We start from the raw sequence: 20137 nt of genomic DNA on the forward strand, positions 1-20137 counted from the left end.
GGAAAGCCGTTCTAAATCCTTGCCTTGTATTTCACCCCGCCGTATTTAAAGTGTGCCAATTTTGCATCCTCGGTGGAGCAGCTTTCCACTCACTATTTCTGTCTGGGCTCACCAGGAGACTTTCAAAGAGAGGATTGGCTACTCTCAGCTCTTTGACGTGCTGAAAAGTCAAGGTTACCCCACCAAAAGGCTGCTGCAGGAGTTGATGAACATGGTAAAAAGCCTTTTCCTTTCATTACCCGCTCAATACCCACCAAAAGCAGTTAATTTTCTCCCACAACTCACATTTTAAATGGCGCCTAACCGTCGCGTCGAACGTCTCATCTTCATTACAAGCCACCTCCATGTTTGTTCCTCTCCAGGCAGTAGAGGGCGAGTACGCCCACGCGCACCACTTAGGCATCAGCAACGATCAGCCCCTGCTGCTGCTCCTGCAATGGCTCTCTGAACTGCACAGCCAGAGGGAGCTGCAGCTGCTGGTGGCCCAGTGGCTGGCTACCGTATGCGGGGGTTCCTTGTCTTGTCGCACTGTGGCGGTGGAGGCGGGCATGGTCGGGGCGCTCCTGCAGGTGCTCTCGCAGCCGCAGAACTTGGACAGGCAGTGTGCAGACGCCCTTTTGGGCCTCCTGCAGGATTTGGGATCACTGTGCGTGAGGCCAGAGGAACTGAAGAGCCTTATCAGGCTGCTTAGGGTGGACCAGGACAACGGCGTGCATCCCTTCTGCACTCGCATCATTCAAGTTCTCTCGGCGATGGCGGCACGAGAAGGTCGTGACAGCGCCTTGCAGTACTTTGATCTCTCACCCCCCATGGCGGGTATCATGGTGCCCACGGTGCAGCGCTGGCCAGGCAGCAGCTTTGCCTTCCATGCTTGGCTCTGCCTCAACCTGGAGTTCGCCTCTTGTCAGGACGAGGACAAGTCTCCCACCAACTCACTCGCAGCAAGTCAACATGACATGGGAAAAGGACCTCGTAGGAAGCAGCTCTACAGGTAGAAGGGTGTGGCCTGCATGGGAAAAATTACTTTTGTGTTGTGTGTTTTGATTTTTAAAGCTCCTGTCCTCCATACAGTTTCTTTACAGCTAGTGGAACTGGACTGGAAGCCTTCTTTACAATGGAGGGTGTGCTGGTTGTGGCTGTTTGCACTAAGAAGGATTACATGGCTGTCGCCCTGCCGGAACTCCCACTGGCTGACTCACGCTGGGTAGGTGCAGCAAGGATCCAGCCCCTCCCAAATATAAACACAAGGAAATAATTACACATCAATTTCTTCAAGGTCGAGTAACAGGAGCGTTTGACCTTAAGTAGGGATACCACTTAATCTCTAGTAATTCAAAATTGTCTCCGAGCTGTTTGCAACCTGCTGAAATTTACCTTTTTTTTAACTGAAAAATATAACAAGAACATCATAGTGTCTCTTGTGTTACCATTAGTGGATTAACAAAACATACAGTACAGTTTGAAGAGGATTCATATGGCCCCATTTTTGACTTTTTACCCGACATGTGAAACGTGACAAATTGGGGGAATGCACTATCCACTTAAGCTCCCAGATGCAGAAGAGTGTTGAATATCTTAAAATTTATTTTGTGGCAATTCCAATTTTGACATAGCGTCAGTTGCTATGTAGAGTGGCGCTTTCCATCATTTTCATCAGACCGCATGGCAAATTGATTACTCGTCACCCCCCTTCTCACGCATGGAATAGGGCCATATCAATCCCTTCCCTACTGTATATATTTTTTCATTGTCTCTAAACAGTGGAACCTCAATGTACAAACTTAATTGATTCTTGAACAGGGTTCATAAATAGAAAAATTCATATAGTCAAGCAAATTTCTCCGTAAGAAACAATGTAAATATGAAAATGGGTTCCAGCCTCGACAAAAGTCCATATTTAACTGAAGCTTTTGTACACTAGTCTGAACACAAAACAAAGTACTATATAGTACTGTATAGCAAACAAAGATAAGCCAACAACAGCAACTAGCTGAACTGTGCTTTATGCTCTGCTCTGCCAACATGCGCGCACACACAGAAGTTCCTTTTGTGCCCTCACAAAAGATCGGTAATCACAAAAATCCTTCACTTCTTTAAAAACCATATTGCCACAATAATAAACATTTAAAAAAAAAAAGTAAAATCCACTTACATTAACTTTGGCAAATGAGGAGCTGATGAGAAAGGAGCAAACAGAGGGGGAGAAGGGAGGGTGCTCCGTCGGGAAGTGTGTGTGTTTGCTCTTGGAAGAGGCCCCGCAGAACGAGAGGCAGTCTTCTCCTTCTCGCTGTGAAATAAGTCTGCTTTGGCATATTTTTCCAGAAAGGTCCAGTCTCATCACTTTTTAAAATTTGCTGCGGTAAGAAACCTGCTTTGTCTTCTTTCTTTCCACGCTGATATGTTGTCTTTTTGAGGCTCCTATTGAGTGGCAAAATGGACAAAACTTGTCAAAAGCTGAAAAAAATGAAAAAAAGTACACATGCTTAAGCGTTGAGGAGTGATCAGTAATGTACTGCTCAGCAAGTTACATGGAGGGCTTCGCCTCGCCAAAAATGCTGCGCCCTGCATTTTGCCTGCAGGCGGGACACAAAATGAATGAATGATTGAAGCGTTCATACACAGAAACATGGTTAGCACACAGACGCATATTTGGCTCGATCTAAAAATTTGTATATTGAAAAGTTTGCAAATAGAGGGGTTCTTAAAATTAAAGTTCTAGTATATTTGCCCATTATTAATTTTATAGAATAGAAATTGCCCTAGGAAATTTATCTGCCGTTCAGGCTTGTCACTCACTGTTGTTTCGTCCACGCTCAAACACAGGGAGCGCATGCACATGCACAAATCAATTTGCAGTCATGTTGTTGTGATGATAGAATATACATGGTACCCTAGCACTTCCAAAACCCTCAAAACTAAACTCCAAACATCCCAGAACAAGCTAGTCAGATTACTTCTAGACCACCACCCCAGATCACACCTCACTCCTACCCACTTTTTCAAAGTGGGCTGGCTCAGGGTGGAGGACAGAGTAAAACAACTTGCACTGAGCCTAGTCTATAAAATCCGCTACACCTCCCTGATACCGAAGTACATGTCAAACTACTTCCTTAACGTAAATGACCGCCATAACCACAACACCAGGGGGAGCTCCACTAACCACGTTAAACCCAGATTCCGATCTAACAAAGGTCTTAACTCATTCTCTTTCTATGCCACATCAATGTGGAATGCACTCCCAAACAGGTGTAAAAGAAAGGGCATCTCTATCCTCCTTCAAAACCGCAATAAAAGTACACCTCCAGGCAACTTCAACCCTAAACTAACACCCTCCCCGGCTTGTTAATAATCAAATGTAGATACTTTTTCTTATGCTTTCTGATCTCTCTTTCTCTCTCTCTCTCTCTATGTCCACTACTTGCTGTACATATCCTACCAAGTCAGACTTACACTGTTTCAATGTCCATTTATCTGTTCTCAATTGTTGATGACTGAAGTGATGATCACAACCAAACCTAACCCCCCCTCCACATCCCACACCCCGGATTGTAAATAATGTAAATAATTCAATGTATATATCCTGATTATTATCTTGTGTGATGACTGTATTATGCTGATAGCATATATCTGATAGTATATATCTGTATCATGAATCCCGATTTAAACAAGTTCATCCATCCATCCATCCATTTCCTACCGCTTATTCCCTTTGGGGTCGCGGGGGGCGCTGGAGCCTATCTCAGCTACAATCGGGCGGAAGGCGGGGTACACCCTGGACAAGTCGCCACCTCATCGCAGGGCCAACACAGATAGACAGACAACATTCACACTCACATCCACACACTAGGGCCAATTTAGTGTTGCCAATCAACTTATCCCCAGGTGCATGTCTTTGGAGGTGGGAGAAAGCCGGAGTACCCGGAGGGAACCCACGCAGTCACGGGGAGAACATGCAAACTCCACACAGAAAGATCCCGAGCCCGGGATTGAACCCAAGACTACTCAGGACCTTCGTATTGTGAGGCAGATGCACTAACCCCTCTGCCACCGTGAAGCTCGATTTAAACAAGTTAAAAAACTTATTCGAGTGTTAACATTTAGTGGTCAATTGTACGGAATATGTACTTCACTGTGCAACCTACTAATAAAAGTCTCAATCAATCAATCAAAACATTCAATGATAGCTAACTAAATGCTATCGTTAACTAACAACATATAAAGCTAACGTGCATGCTCGTGTTACTTATGGCGTATTTTCATCATCAAAGCCGTAAGAGGGAAGGATATAATGCTGAAAACACATTGGAAAGTTGGCTCTCTAGGCAGCTCTGTAAAGATTGCAAACAGCCTCTTTAATAACTGACACAAAATGGCTGCAACCAAAAGAGGCACTGTTGATTCAATTGCAACATGATTGATTAGTTTTTAATGTCCCCTTAGTTGATATACAATAGTGCAAATGATGTCTTCTAAGTAGGCACAGAGAGTCTGACATTGACATGACAATCCTAAGAAGCCCTAAAGTCCAACACTGCAAGGGAGGTACATTCACAGACCCCAAAATTGTAAGCATCAACATTACAACACAAGCAATTGTTTTCCCCCCAACATTCTCTGTGTTTTATATCGTTGTTGCAATAAATATAGAAAAATTGTATCTGTTATTTTTTAATTGTTTTACTTAGTTATCAATTTATTAATGTAATTGAAGTACTGGGTATTTAAATTACTAATCTGTTCAACATGAATGTCAAACAATTTCGTAAAAACATAAAAGTGTTGTGTTTTTTTTTAAACCAAAATCTGTTTTTTCCATTTTCTAAGTACCGGTTCAAGCACCGTTTAAGTTTGATTTGGTACTAGTATCGGTTCAAATGTATACGATACCCATCAATACTGTCTAAACTCCAGAATCACTTCCACTAATGCTTATTTCAAATTGGTAAAAACCAGTACAACACGGGACCTTCAAACACAATATGTAGAATAGAATAGAACGCTTTATTGTTATCAAACACCTCACTAAAAAAGCACGCAACTTGAGGAAACAAGGGAAAATCCAGGGAACTTGGAGCGCCAACTGCAAAATCTACATAAAGCTGAAAATCAGGTCCACAAGCAAGAGTCCTAGTTGTCAAAAACATCAGAACTCTTTGCAACTACAACAACAACAGCAACGATAATGGAGTCTGACAGAAAACAAACATTGACATTCAAACTACAAAATTACAACGCTCCAAGGGCATAGAGCAACACAAATGATTGGTGAACAGGAAAGTATGGAACTGAAAACCTTCAGCAGCATACATTACAATAGTCCGCAATTAAATAAGGATATAGATCCAGATACATTAAAATAGACAACAAACTGTCAATTATTCATTTAAACAGCAGAAGTTTGTATGCTAACTACAACAATGTGAAGCAGTTTTTGGAACAATTCAACGAACCCTTCAAAGTTATCGCTATCTCAGAAACATGGATGGAGGCTAAAGAAGGAATGGATTTTGACCTGGAAATATATGAACTGAATTATATCAACAGAATCAACAAGAATGGAGGGAGAGTAGCTGTGTACATGATGAAGAACCTAAACTACAAAGTGGTAAAAAATATGTCACTAGCTATTGATAATATCTTAGAATGTATAACCATTGTAATATGTCATGAAAAAAACTAAAACGTACTGATCAGTTGTATATACAGATCACCGAAGTCAAACATTGATACGTTTGAGAACTGGATTAAGGCAACTTTTACTGAAATCGGTCAAAAAATAACCTTTTCATGTGGAGACTTCAACATTAACCTCTTGTACCCTAACAAACAAAAGCCCATAGATGACTTTTTGACACAACGTATAACCTGAGTTTATATCCTAAAATCACAAGGCCAAACAGAGTCTCAGGACACAGCGCCACACTTATTGATAATATTTTTACTAATGATTTTGATAATAATACCACAAGTGGCCTGCTAATATCCGACATCAGTGCTCATCTGCCAGTTTTCATAATCTATGACGGAAACTACAAGAAGAGGAACATTGATGATAAAATTACTTTTCGATAAATATGTACAGAACTAAGTATGTCCGCTTTCCAAAATGATCTGAGAAAACAGTAAAAATTATGTAGATGATGCATATAGTATTTTTTTTAATACTTTGGAGACAAAGACTGTCCATTGAAACAACTTTGTAAGAAGCAAAAGAAAAATAATCAACCATTGATGACAAAAGGACTGTAAAATGTTTGCGAAAAGAAGAAGACATTATACAGAACATTTATAACACAAAGATCTACGGAATAAGAACAAGCTAACTGGCATACTATGAATATGTAGAAAATAATATTACAGTCAATTATTGAACCGAAACAAAAACAATATGAGAGCAAAATGGGGCATCCTAAATAGCATTGTTAAAATGGTGCTTAAAAGACTATCCTAAATACTTCTCAGGGAAATGTAAAAAAATTACAATATGAACTAAGTAGTTGAAAGCTTCAATAAGTACTTTGTGAACATTGGACCAAATATGGAGGAAAAAATTCCAGATCCTGAGTCAGTTGAGGACTTGAAAGACACCATATATAGAAACCCCAACTCTATGTTCCTCAAAGGAGTGACAAAAGAAGAAATAATCAATATTGTGAAAAAAGGTCAATCCAAGACCTCAACTGATTGAGAGCATGACACAATTACGGGTGGCTACTCTGTTAAGTACAGTTAAAATACAAGACACAAAAAAAATAACATATTGAAGATAAAAGCCAAAACGAACAGCAGTGCAACAGTGAAAAACAGTGTAAGCTATTGGAACAGATTCAAGATCCTAATGGCCCATGGGTAAAACTGTTTTTAACATAAAGGTTGTATCCAATACCTCCTAAAATCATTTGGCTTTTTTATTCATATTTGCAGCATGCAGTTGCCATAGTCCACATTCAAGGCCGTCGCCCTTTCGGTCAGAACCTGGTCAACATCTTCATTGATGGAGAGCTGTATAAAACCACTCAGCTTCGATTTCCATCCTTGAGTGAGGTAACTTAAATTTATGTCTCAGGTTTTCTGCTTATAGAGTTGTAAAATACATAAAATATTATTGCTTATTTGAAAATAATACATTTCCCCCCCCATAGCCGTTTACTTCCTGCTGCATCGGCTCTGCAGGCAACCGCACCACTACCACCACCACCTCGCCCAATCTACCTACATCCGTATCCTCCGGACAGTCTCCAGAATTTGCGTTTCCCCCCAACAGCCCCAACCTCTTCCGTTCCCAGTCCTTTCCAGCCTCCTCCGCATCGGGCCGCTGGGGTGACTGCCCCGTGCACACCATCCCAGCGGGACTGCAGGACACCAACTGGGGAACACCCAGCTCTCTGGATGGCCTCCTGGGCAGTGCCTTTATCTGCCATGAGGCTCTGCAGCAGGCCCAGATCAGAGCTCTATACGCTGCAGGTAGGTTGTTGTCTCCATTAAGACAAAACCACCTTTGTGCGTGTCATGTTTCATTGCTTTCTGTCCCCCATTGCAGGCCCCAATCATGTGTCCTTATTCAAAGCGGATGGAGAGTTGTCAGAGCTCAATAGCAAGCTTTTGCTCTACTACACTCCTCAGGTAACCTTACCGCCAAAGTTGCGAGCTGTTATAAGGAAGCACTACATTCTATAAATCAGAGATGTTGAAACTTTTTTTCACTGAGGGCTGCACACTGAAAAATTCAAGCATGCAGGGGCCATTTTGATATTTTTCATTTTCAAAACCAATAAAATATTTATTATAACCATTAGGGTTCCACTAAATTTTGGCAAATGTAAAGGTTGTGGAGACCCAAAAAGGGGCTCCATATTTAAAGTGTTAAATACAAGTCATATATCAATATATATTTTATTTTACTTTCAACAACTAAATATCTATAGATCAATTTCAGATTTATTCGTAGACATACATTTTTAAATGTCTTTTTATGTTTAATGCCCTTTTTGTCAAAGAAAACTGTTTAAAGGCAAAAAAACACTACCAGCAGTGATGGACAAGCTACTTGGAAAATGTAGTAAGCTAAGCTACAAACATATATATATATATATATATATATATATATATATATATATATATATATATATATATATATATATATATATATATATATATATATATATATATATATATATATATGAATAAATAAGAAACCCAAAACCAGTGAAGTTGGCACGTTGTGTAATTCGTAAATAAAAACAGAACACAATGATTTGCAAATCCTTTTCAACTTGTATTCAGTTGAATAGACTGCAAAGACAAGATATTTAATGTTCGGACTGAGAAACTTAATTTTTTGTGTGCAAATAATCATTCATTTAGAATGTAATGGCAGCAACAAATTGCAAAAAAGTTGGCACAGGGGCATTTTTACCACTGTGTTACATGGCCTTTCTTTTTAACAACACTCAGCAAATGTTTGGGAACTGAGGAGACCAATTTTGAAGCTTTTCAGGTGGAGTTATTTCCCATTCTTGCTTGATGTACAGCAGTCAACTGTCCGGGGTCTCCGTCGTGGTATTTTAGGCTTCATATTGCGCCACACATTTTCAATGGAAGACAGGTCTGGACTACAGGAAGGCCAGTCTAGTACACAAACTATTTTACTATTGCATTGTCGTGCTGAAATAAGCAGGGGTGTCCATGATATCGTTGCTTGGATTGCAACATATGTTGCTCCAAAACATGTACAGGTATGTACCATTCAGCATTAATGGTGCCCTCACAGATGTGTAAGTTACCCATGCCTTGGGCATTAATACACCCCCAAACCATCACAGATGCTGGCTTTTGAACTTTGTGCCTATAACAATCTGGATGGTTCTTTTCCCCTTTGGTCCGGAGGACACAACGTCCAGTTTCCAAAAACAATTCAAAATGTGGACTCGTCAGACCACAGAAAACTTTTCCACTTTGCATCAGTCCATCTTAGATGAGCTTGGGCCCAGCGAAACCGGCGGCATTTCTGGGTGTTGTTGATAAATGTCTTTCGCTTTGCATAGTAGAGTTTTAATTCACACTTACAGATATAGCGACCAACTGTAGTTACTGACAGTGGTTTTCTGAAATGTTCCTGAGCCCATGTGGTGATATCCTTTACACACTGATGTTGGTTTTTGATGCCGTACCGCCTGAGGGATCGAAGGTCTGTAATATAATCGCTTACGTGCAGTGATTTCTCCAGATTCTCTGAACCTTTTGATGATATTACGGACTGTACATGTTGAAATCCCTAAATTCCTTGCAATACCTCGTTGAGAAATGTTGTTCTTAAACTGTTGGACAATTTGCTCACGCACTTGTTCACAAAGTGGTGACCCTCGCCCCATCCTTGTTTGGGAATGACTGAGCATTTAATGACAGCTGCTTTTATACGCAATCATGGCCCCCACCTGTTCCCATTTAGCCTGCTCACCTGTGGGATGTTCCAAATAAGTGTTTGATAAGCATTCCTCAACTTTCTCAATCCTTTTTGCCACATTTGCCAGCTTTTTTGACATGTTGCAGGCATCAAATTTCAAATGAGCTGATATTTGCAAAAAATAACGTTTTCCAGTTCAAACGTTAAGTATCTTGTCTTTGCAGTCCATTCAATTGAATATAGGTTGAAAAGGATTTGCAAATCATTGTATTCTGTTTTTATTTACGATTTACACAACGTGCCAACTTCACTGGTTTTGGGTTTTGTATATAATGTAAATAACTCCACTGCACAGCTGCTTTGAGTTGTAAACATTAAAGGCTTAAGGCTATGAACTAAGCTACAAGCTACATCGCAAAAGTAATAACTAATTCTATAACTTACCTGTCCATTGCTAAATACAGTAGACACTGATACAATTAAAAGTAGTTTTTGGGGGGAAAAAACTCTTTACTTTACCGCAGTACGGTAAGGCTGTTGTTTTACATTAGAAGGCTATAAATAAGCAAGCTACACAACAACGCAAGTTAACATTGCTATAATATCCTTCACACATTTCCAACCTACTGTAATTACTTACCGTTTCATTGTCTCCTCTATTGCCATAAAAAGTAGGCACCGAGCCCGCCATTAAAAGTACTTTATTAAAAAATCCATCTTTATAAAGGAGCAGGTTTTTGAAGCAGGACTCTTCGAAGTACTTTCCACGCACGAAGAGGGACATCTTCCGAGTTGAAGGTGCATTGCCACAAATCATAAAAGTTAAAAGTAAGGTACTTTCTTACTTCAGGGGAGGCTGAAAGTTTGTGGAGTGACAACCGATGACAGGGCATTTTCGGTCTTTGTGTCGTACAATGGGTATTTTGTCATTTGGACTACAAATGCTCGAACATTAAATAAAATGGCGGACTCACGCAAAGACCGAAGATGTCACATGTCTGAAAAACGTCACAGAACTGACAAATCTCAAACGGGCCGTTTGGATGAAGTAGAATGGAGGGCATGATTGTTTTATTAATATCTGTATTATATATAATATAAATATCCTCCACGGTTTGATTTCACATTTTCAGGACTAATGATCCCAAATACACATAAGCAGGTACAATCAGGTTAGAAAAAAAATGGTTTTGCATAATACAGCACCTATCCATCGATTATACGTTTCTATAATTTTTTATGTGGTCTTATGTTTTATGCTGTTTTTGTCAAAGAAAGCAATGTTTATTTGACAAACACACAAAATAATGTATGCAATACTTTCCCCATAAAAGTATATTTAATATGCAGTAATTAGAGCCTTAAATAGGTCAATAATTCATACCCACAATGATGTTAAATCATACCAACAATAATCTTGATTTTTTTTTTTTTAGCAATGTCCGTTTTATAGTTTAAAAAAACTGCCTGAAGGGCAGCTATGTTATTAGTGTCAATATTGTAACATTTTCTTGTTACATTACACCTGTTTGCTCTTTTATTCCACTTATGTTTTTTTTGCAATAGTATTTTTAAAAATGTGTCAAGGTCCCTAAAAAAAAACAATGACAACCCTACATGTTATTTTATGTGTATGCTTCAGGCATTCAAGAGCCAGATATGTCAAGATCTGTCCCCCAATCATCAATATGATGGCAGGCTAACAGGACACAGAGTGGTCAACTGGGACATTAAGGTAGTGGCAGAGACGGTCTCGTAAAGATATTGAGATTTAAATATTCACAACTATTTATGGCTAACGTTTCTTCCACAGGATGTCATCAACGTGGTGGGAGGTGTAGAGGTCCTGCTACCACTCCTTGAGCAAGTATGCGAGGCTGAGCAGGTTTACAGCGCCAGTCAGGAGATTTCAGAACTGCTCGGGCAAGAGCTGAGTACGTCGCGCGGCCCGGCCACCATGTTGCTGCCACTCAACCAGTCTTCAGGTCAGCTCTCACCTACCAGACACAGTGCTACTGTACCTTAGTAGTCCCTTCCAAACATTTTAGGGAGAATAAATGGAATTCACTTACAGTGAACAATAGTACATACATGTAAATGACCAATTAAATGGATGGATAAGGATTTAACATTACTTTTACCCTTTTTGGTAGACTCTTGTTGGTCAAGACGCCGATGAGTGGAGAGGGAGGAGGGGAGGGTAGAGCCACACGGATGCCACTTTCAAAATTTGCTAAAAAGTGTTGGCACTCCCTCTTTCTTTGGCCCCATGGTGGCTTATTTTGCAGTTGTACCAGTGTTCATTTTGTTGACTAAATTTTTTATTTATTTTTTTTATCATCAACAACCTATTTTCCCTTGACAAAATTAGTACGATAACGAATGAAAACAAAAGCAGGGTGACTAAAACAAAGAGGAAATTAACTGAAAATGTATTAAAATAATTACAAACCCCGTTTCCAAATGAGTTGGGAAATTGTGTTAGATGTAAATATAAACGGAATACAATGATTTGCAAATCATTTTCAACCCATATTCAGTTGGGTTGAAAACAGAATATGGGTTTTTGCACCACTTCTTTGGTGCAAAATGTCTTATTTGTTGTTTACAAAAAATTGATCCTTGTCAATCTATTCAATTGGAAATGCACACCATAATTTTGGTCACAATAACTGAGATAACATTTTTATATCGTTACAGCCCTACTTATGTAGGGGTTGTGGGATTGTGAGTGACTCGTGAAATTCTTTGTTTGGACACTTCATTCTACAGAATGTTAAACAAAATTTTTTTCAACAATAAACAAAAACGGGCACATTTTGGATGAAAATGTTTTTTTATCAAAAAACTAATGATACGAAAAGGGGGGCGTATAAAAAAAACAAATGTACCATTGTATAGAAATTCTACATTTGGATCTAAATGCCAGCTACAAGGTTACAGTATGTCCCACTGGGATACATTATATTTATAGTTGTAAATATCACTTGCTGTAAGGATGTATAGGGGGATCCAGAATGTCCTGTGGGATACATTGTAGTCATTTACAGCCATGTAAAGTACTAAAAGTAGCTTTTTTGTCTCTGATAGTGGTTTCCAATTTTTTTTCCATCGAGGACAACTGAATATATGGGGTGGGCTACTTTGATACATTTTATACATAAAAGATGCTCAAACCAATCAAATGTAGGTCCATACATGCTAAGCTACGAACAAAACATTCACATCTTAGCTTTGTGCTGTCGGTGATAAAATAAATGGTGTCATATCTAACAATATATATTATTAATAATGAATTCATTTTGTTTTTAGAACATGCTGAGGCTAGTTAAAAGAAAGTTGTGGGTTGAAAATGGCACTTTTGACACACATCGTCTCTAATCTCTTGTTATGTTGCATGTATTGTGACTGTCAATAAGTTTGTCAATGTTTGTTTGTTGTTTTTCTACCCTTCAGAAACAAGACTAGAGAGGAACAGCATTGCAGCCTACTTGCTGATGCTGAAGAACATGCTGCGCCGTCACCCTGTCAATCAGGAAGGCCTGCTTCAGTGCCACGGGCCCAGTATCATAGGAGCCATGCTCTGCAAAGTAAGTACATTGTTATAACAATACATGTGGTTTTATGTGCTACCTCACTTTATGAGTGTTGAGATAAGAGCTGTCTCTGGGCTAATTGTTATGATTAGGTTGTGAGCAAAAATTTGAGCTACAAGCATCCCAGACATTACTTGGCGCAGCAAATGTCACAGTGAACCCTGTAAAATCCGACCAAACCATCGGGTCTTATTTGCTAGCATTATCTCATAGCCAGAGATCAACATAACTTGTTTTTTTTAACCATGGGAAGGAAGAATGTGTGTGTGAAGGACAGTGATAAGAAGAAGAAGTGAGTGATATTCATTGAATTAAATAAATAAATCATCAAAAACATTGCAAATATCAACAACTTGACAAAGCAGTTTGAGTGTATCACTGCTGGTTTGCACCATACTGAGGCAGAATGAGTTTAAGGCCATCCAAAACTGTTAAAATAATATCTCAACAGCCGACATTTATCCACGAAAATATAAATATGCTGCTGCTGATGTGTTTGACGTTGAAGCAGCTGGAAGGAGATACAGTGCAAGTCAATTCTAAAATAATAAAATCGATTCACTTCTCAATTGCAATTCTTATTTATTCCGATTCTAAATCGGTTTCCAAAGATTGATGTAAAAATATTAATATAATATAATTAGTACAGTGCAAACTTGATTTAAGAACTTAATTGGTTCTTGAACATGGTTCGTGAACCGAAAAGTTTGTACAGTGAAGCAGAGTTCCACATAAGAATCAACATGAACAATTGGTTCTAGCCTCGATATAAGTCTCTATTTTAGTAAAACAAAAACTGCACTTTGAAGACCCGATAATGTATGTGTATACTGTATATACTGTATGTATATGTGTGTGTGTATATACTGTATATGTATGTGTGTGTGTATATACATGTTTGTACATATTTGTACATACAGGCTTGTCAGGATGCCTCTGCGTTTTTTCCTGACCTAACGTATATTCAGTTCTACCCCGGTATTGAGCACTGTATAATGGATAAACCACAGTAAACTTGAATATATATATATATATATTAGAGATGCGCGGATAGGCAATTATTTCATCCGCAACCGCATCAGAAAGTCGTCAACCATCCGCCATCCACCCGAACTAACATTTGATCAGAACCGCACCCGCCCGCACCCGCCCGTTGTTATATATCTAATATAGACGATGCAAGGCATTAGTGAGGTTATAAAGCTTTTGCCTGTTAAAGAAAGGAGACTGATCCAATGCAGTACAGACATTCGCGTGCCACGCTGTCACGACCCAGACGCACACCACTGCGCAATCATATGGGAGCCGCGCTGAGCGCACCTCCAAGCGCGTCTCGCTGCCGGCGACGGCCGGGTATGGGCCCGACGCTCCAGCGCCATCCATTTTCAGGGCTAGTTGATTCGGCAGGTGGGTTGTTACACACTCCTTAGCGGGTTCCAACTTCCATGGCCACCGTCCTGCTGTCTATATCAACCAGGGTGAGCCCCACCCCTTTCGTGAGCGCACTGCGCGCGGAGTGACCCCTGTTACGCGCCCCCGGCAACAGGGGTGGCGGGCAGGTAAGCTGCGCGGGCGGAACGCGCGGAGTGACCCCTGTTACGAGCCCCCGGCCACGGGGGTGGCGGGCAGGTAAGCTGCTTACCTGCTGCGCGTGACGCCGGCCGCGGCGAAGGCGGACGAGGCGGGGTGTCGGTGCGGTGGGCGCGGTGGTGACCCTGGACGTGCGTCGGGCCCTTCTCGCGGATCGCCTCAGCTACGGCTCCCGGTGGGGCCCTCTCGGGGGAAGGGGCCTCGGTCCCGGACCCCGGCGAGGCGTCCCTTCTCCGCTCCGTAAAAGTGTCCATCTCTTTTTTTTTTTTTCTTCTGTTGTGGCATATGCAGCAGGTGCCTGCTCGTTTTTCGTATGTGGGTAACAACATTTAACTATGTATATATATTTCCGAATTGGTTTAACTGCCACCCGCCTGAATCTATTTAAAATCTAATTTTTTTTATTTCAACCGCCCGACCCGACCCGACCCGCGGATAAAATCTAATTTTTTTTTTATTTCATCCGCCCGATCCGCGGATAATCCGCGGACTCCGCGGTTGTGCCCGCAAACCGCGCATCTCTAATATATATATATATATATATATATATATATATATATATATATATATATATATATATATACATATATATGTATATATATATATATACATATATATGTATATACAGTATACAGTGACGATCAAAAGTTTACATACACTTGTAAAGAACATAATGTCTGGACAATAAAAAGGAGGATTACCTCAAAATTCTTCAGGACAACCTAAAATCATCAGCCCAGATGTTGGGTCTTGGGCACAGTTGGGTGTTCCAACAGGACAATGACCCCAAACACACGTCAAAAGTGGTAAAGGAATGGCTAAATCAGGCTAGAATGAAAGTTTTAGAATGGCCTTCCCAAAGTCCTGACTTAAACCTGTGGACAATGCTGAAGAAACAAGTCCATGTCAGAAAACCAACAAATTTAGCTGAACTGCACCAATTTTGTCAAGAGGAGTGGTCAAAAATTCAACCAGAAGCTTGTGGATGGTTACCAAAAGCGCCCTATTGCAGTGAAACTTGCCAAGGGACATGTAAACAAATATTAACATTGCTGTATGTATACTTTTGACCCAGCAGATTTGGTCACATTTTCAGTAGACCCATAATAAATTAATAAAAGAACCAAACTTCATGAATGTTTTTTGTGACCAACAAGTATGTGCTCCAATCACTCTATCACAAAAAAATAAGAGTTGTAGAAATTATTGTAAACTCAAGACAGCCATGACATTATGTTCTTTACCAGTGTATGTAAACTTTTGATCGTGACTGTGTGTGTGTATATATGTATATATATATATATATATATATATATATATATATATATATATATATATATATATATATATATATATAATATTAGGGCTGTTAAACTATTAAAATATTGAATCGCGATAATCGCATTTTGTTCATAGTTAACTCAAAATAGTGCATTCTCCTTCGCTATAATAAATGTCCGCTGTGACATCTTTTTCAGTTTAATCAGAATTAAAGACTTGCTCCAGATCAAAGCCCCCTTCGCTGATAAAATCCTCTAACTAAAGGTGCCACAAGCCTTAGGCTAATTGGCTAAAACGCTTGTTCAAACCGGTTGTCTAGCAACACGAAGCTATGACTGTGAGAGTTTAGACACATTTAGAGTGTTTCTGATCATACAAAGTGATCTCTCAGACAGGCTGACACAGCTCTGACTGGCGTTAGGTACGACAATGATGGAAATAAATTTGTCAGTGCCGCTTGCCGTCGAAGCTTTTCGAAATGGCCTCTCCCGTATGTATAGGATGTAAATAGGATGTGACGTAGAGGGGCCCCACCTCTTCCAAATGGCCATGCCCACGTGTACAGGAAGTGATGTCCTTAAAATGGCTTCAAGCTCCATGCAAAATAAATGAATGAATGAAGCGTTCGTACAGAGGCATATTTGGCGCAATGTAAAGGTTACATGTTAAAATTGTGCTGTTTTGAGGGGGAAAGCACCAATTAAATTGGTCTCAGTTCATTTCAGTGGGAGACATTGATTTATGATATAAGGGTTTTGAGTCAAGAGCTCTGTCACGGAGCCACTTAAGCTTGTAAGTTGTGGCACTACTGTATCTTGTTTGTGGACAAAATGCAGAATTGGGCCGCTTCTATGTCTATTGCGAGGATGGTACAGGAAAAAAACGATTCCAAGTCTGATATTGAGTAAATGACAAAAAAGGTGCATAATCAGCATGAAAACGATGAAAACATATCTATCTCTCCTGTGTGCAGGTTCCAGGCAGCAAGATGGACCTGAATGTTTTGACTGCATGTCAGCTGTTACTTGAGCAGGTTTTCAATGAGGGAAACAGCCCACTTCTGCAGCAGCTCTACCAGCACCTGCTCTTTGATTTCCGCATCTGGACCAGAAGCCATTTTTCGGTTTGTCAGGGTGAGACATAATCAGCCTTTTTGTTGTTAATCAGTGCACCCATGGCCGAACCTTTCATTTACAATGAAAAGTCTTGTACGCTGCTTTCAAATGGAAATGCACACAGCGGCAGGACCTGTCATCAAAATATACAAAGGATATGTTTTGTAAATGGATGCATTTCTTTGGTGTTGTCATACTAAAGGGATGTTACTTTCTTTCCAAAAGCTCACGTCCGGTACATTTCCACTGTTATACACAAAGGAAAGCAGCGCTTGAAGAGGAAGTACGGAGTCCAGTACATTCTTGACACCATTCGCACGTACTACAGGTGAACTTGGAGATGCTTCCTCTGGACGGAGGGGAGAATACAAAGAATACCATTTCATGCAGTTCCATGGTGTGTCATTTGCAGTGTGGAAAAAGATGGCAGCTCTCTCTCAGATGAAAAGCAGAACATTCAGACGTTGTTGTTTGAGCTGCTCAAAGACTTACTCAAGTCTCCGACACCAGAGGAGCTTCACAGTGTCCTCGCTTACGTGCTGAGTGCAGGAGAGGAGCGGCAGGTACGACTCAATTTTTTTTCTTTCTTGTTTGCTCTTGACCTATTTACCAAATTGATGTTATATGCATAATACAGTGGAACCTAAATTAACGAACTAGGTTCGTTAACACAGTTTGTACAAACCCCGTTTCCATATGAGTTGGGAAATTATGTTAGATGTAAATATAAACGAAATACAATGATTTGCAAATCCTTTTCAACCCATATTCAATTGAATGCACTACAAAGACAAGATATTTGATGTTCAAACTCATAAACTTTTTTTTTTTTTTGAAAATAATAATTAACTTAGAATTTCATACTGTCAATAATTTGGTGCTGATTAGTGTCAGGGTGGTCGGGACTTGGCGGAGGTCTGCTACTGCTATTGTAATTTGCAACAGATGTGAAATTGTCCACTTCTCCCATTTCTTTGTGTGTACTTCTCCAGGTGGTGAAGGCCCTGGAAGTGCTGTACGAGCTCTTGCGGAGCAGCCCTCCTCGAGAGCAGGTGCAGGTCGTCTTGGTGGACTGGGGAGTGGAGCAGCTTTACAGCCTTCTGCTCAACACCAGCTTCCAAGACCAAGCCAGAGAGAGTGTGTTTAGGGTGAGAGTGTTTATTGAACGTGTTTTCCCCGTCACAATTATAAGCTATCATGACAATTTTACACTGTGTCTGCAGGTTTTGTATAAAATCCTCAAGAGTGAGCGTGTGTCCGAGCGCAACAAACAGCGCATCAAACTAAAGGACTTTGGATATCTTGGCCTAGTGTTTTTCCTGGAAGACATTCCTGTAACAATGACGACTGTGCGATGTCTGTACGAGCAAGTCATTGCCACAGGTAATTGATAAAAGGCCGGCATGTACAAAGGGTAAAGCTTTTAGAGACGATGGGTTGGAAACACTTTGCATGTTCCCTCTGCCCTGCGTGTGTGCGGAGTTCTTCTGGGTACTTCAGCTTCCTCCCACATTACAAAGACATTGCACATTAGATTAATTAAAGTGTCCGTAGGTGCGGATGTGAGAGTGAATGGTTGTTTGTCTATTTGTGTCCTGTGATTGACTAGTGGCCAGTCCAGGGGTTTCTGGATGGATATAAAAAATACATCATTCACTTGTATGATCAATGAGTAAATTGCCCGGTCTGTCCCTATGTTGAAATGCCTGTTAAACGTCCTTGACGTTAAAAAAAAACAAATTTTTGTGCAGTAGAAACAGACCTGGAACTAACTACAAGTACTACAAGTTGCCTAAAAAAGTGCCAGCTTAAAGCTGCTGTGTCACATGCTTATGAGGCCAATATGAGGCTGACTCATAAAATTAAAGCTTTCTAGCCACAGAAAAATAAACCTTTATTTGATCCCTCCTTACAGATGCAAGCCCTAACTTCAAAGACCTCCTAGCTGTGGTGTGTCTATCCCACCGCGCTGATCTCACTGTCCGCTTGGATGTCTGTCGCAAGGTCAGTCTTCTCTAACAAAAGACTTCCCTTCCATTGAACTTTCCTTTGAGAAAAAGATATGAGGCGTTATCAAAAAAATTAATCTGTACTTTGGATGTGCAGATCTATCGGCCACCAACCATCATGAAAAAGTATGTGATTGGCCACTGCCGATTCATGCCTTTCAACACCAATCACCTCTAACTGATACATTATCACTCGACTGACATGCAGCTGTCAGCTAACTGTGTCTGTCCATACCCAGTGTGGCGGCGCTAATAATAATCACAGACATTGCTGGAAATAGACTTTATTTCTTAGTATCTTCATTATCAATATCAAGTATTATTATCACTGGATGACGAAGCTAAACCTTTTTCACACAGAGTAAGAGCAAGCTAGTAGCAGGCATGCAAATCGCTAAGCTAGCTTGAAACAACACGATAAATAAGTGCTTTAGGAAGTCAATCAATCAATCAATCAATGTTTATTTATATAGCCCTAAATCACAAGTGTCTCAAAGGGCTGCACAAGCCACAACGACATCCTCGTTGTTTACAAGCTCAGGGAATAATTGTTGTTCCTTCCTTGAGAGTACAAAAAACAAAAAATTAAATGAGCACTAGAGGGTAATTTTTGCTTTTGCTTAGTTAATATGTAGCATTGAGTTTGTTTTGCTCAAACAACTATATGTATGTAATAAAAAAGCATAAAGAACTAGTTTAAATATTGTGTTAATATTGTTGCTTTGTCAATGGCACTTATCATAATTAAATTAAAACATTGGGCCCGAGGTTTGCATGTATTAAACACGTGCAAACTTGTTAGCACACGGAAATATGATCTACTAAACTTGTGCACAGAGGATTGTGCCTCTTAAGTGAGCAAAATAAGGAGCGCAACCCAATTAGCGTGTCTGTCTTCATTAATATGCAGAATATATGCTGATCATCAGGGTGCCTACTGGGAGAAGAAAATGAAAATAGAATTACTTAGCACACGCAGTGTGATTTATCAAGACTGAAACTGTTCTGTGACCGCTTTTTCACATCTTTTTTTAGCACGTCTGAAATGTCCACGCAAACTCGCACGCAGAAATATTATTTGAGAATGGAGGCAATGTGAACATTTATATGCTGTCAAAAATGAAAATATTAAACGTATTGAAT

General features: G+C 40.1%; 1 protein-coding gene and 1 long non-coding RNA gene across 5 annotated transcripts in view; one reads left to right on the forward strand and one right to left on the reverse strand.

The window, feature by feature from the left end:
• Nucleotides 1–20137, forward strand: part of nbeal2 (neurobeachin-like 2) — a 135217-nt gene that overhangs the window by 69828 nt on the left and 45252 nt on the right. For all 3 annotated transcript variants that reach the window (XM_061954343.2, XM_061954351.2, XM_061954359.2), the window contains exons 12-26: nucleotides 116–214; nucleotides 363–991; nucleotides 1072–1204; nucleotides 6925–7044; nucleotides 7143–7464; nucleotides 7541–7623; nucleotides 11046–11138; nucleotides 11217–11388; nucleotides 12860–12993; nucleotides 16844–17003; nucleotides 17211–17313; nucleotides 17398–17548; nucleotides 17978–18133; nucleotides 18209–18368; nucleotides 18901–18989. In XM_061954343.2, coding sequence (XP_061810327.2) covers nucleotides 116–214; nucleotides 363–991; nucleotides 1072–1204; nucleotides 6925–7044; nucleotides 7143–7464; nucleotides 7541–7623; nucleotides 11046–11138; nucleotides 11217–11388; nucleotides 12860–12993; nucleotides 16844–17003; nucleotides 17211–17313; nucleotides 17398–17548; nucleotides 17978–18133; nucleotides 18209–18368; nucleotides 18901–18989 — 2604 coding nt within the window. The remainder of the gene's footprint in view (nucleotides 1–115; nucleotides 215–362; nucleotides 992–1071; nucleotides 1205–6924; nucleotides 7045–7142; nucleotides 7465–7540; nucleotides 7624–11045; nucleotides 11139–11216; nucleotides 11389–12859; nucleotides 12994–16843; nucleotides 17004–17210; nucleotides 17314–17397; nucleotides 17549–17977; nucleotides 18134–18208; nucleotides 18369–18900; nucleotides 18990–20137) is intronic.
• On the reverse strand, nucleotides 521–10285 carry LOC140678750 (uncharacterized). 2 transcript variants are annotated; one of them, XR_012050371.1, is made up of 4 exons: nucleotides 10044–10285; nucleotides 2369–2418; nucleotides 2153–2287; nucleotides 521–1228 (listed from the first exon to the last, which is right to left on the reverse strand). It is a non-coding gene; the product is annotated as an uncharacterized lncRNA (long non-coding RNA). The 2 variants fall into 2 exon arrangements; XR_012050370.1 differs by having other exon boundaries at nucleotides 2369–2454.

Source organism: Nerophis lumbriciformis, linkage group LG04 (genome assembly GCF_033978685.3).
Source record: "Nerophis lumbriciformis linkage group LG04, RoL_Nlum_v2.1, whole genome shotgun sequence".
Taxonomy (NCBI): domain Eukaryota; kingdom Metazoa; phylum Chordata; class Actinopteri; order Syngnathiformes; family Syngnathidae; genus Nerophis; species Nerophis lumbriciformis.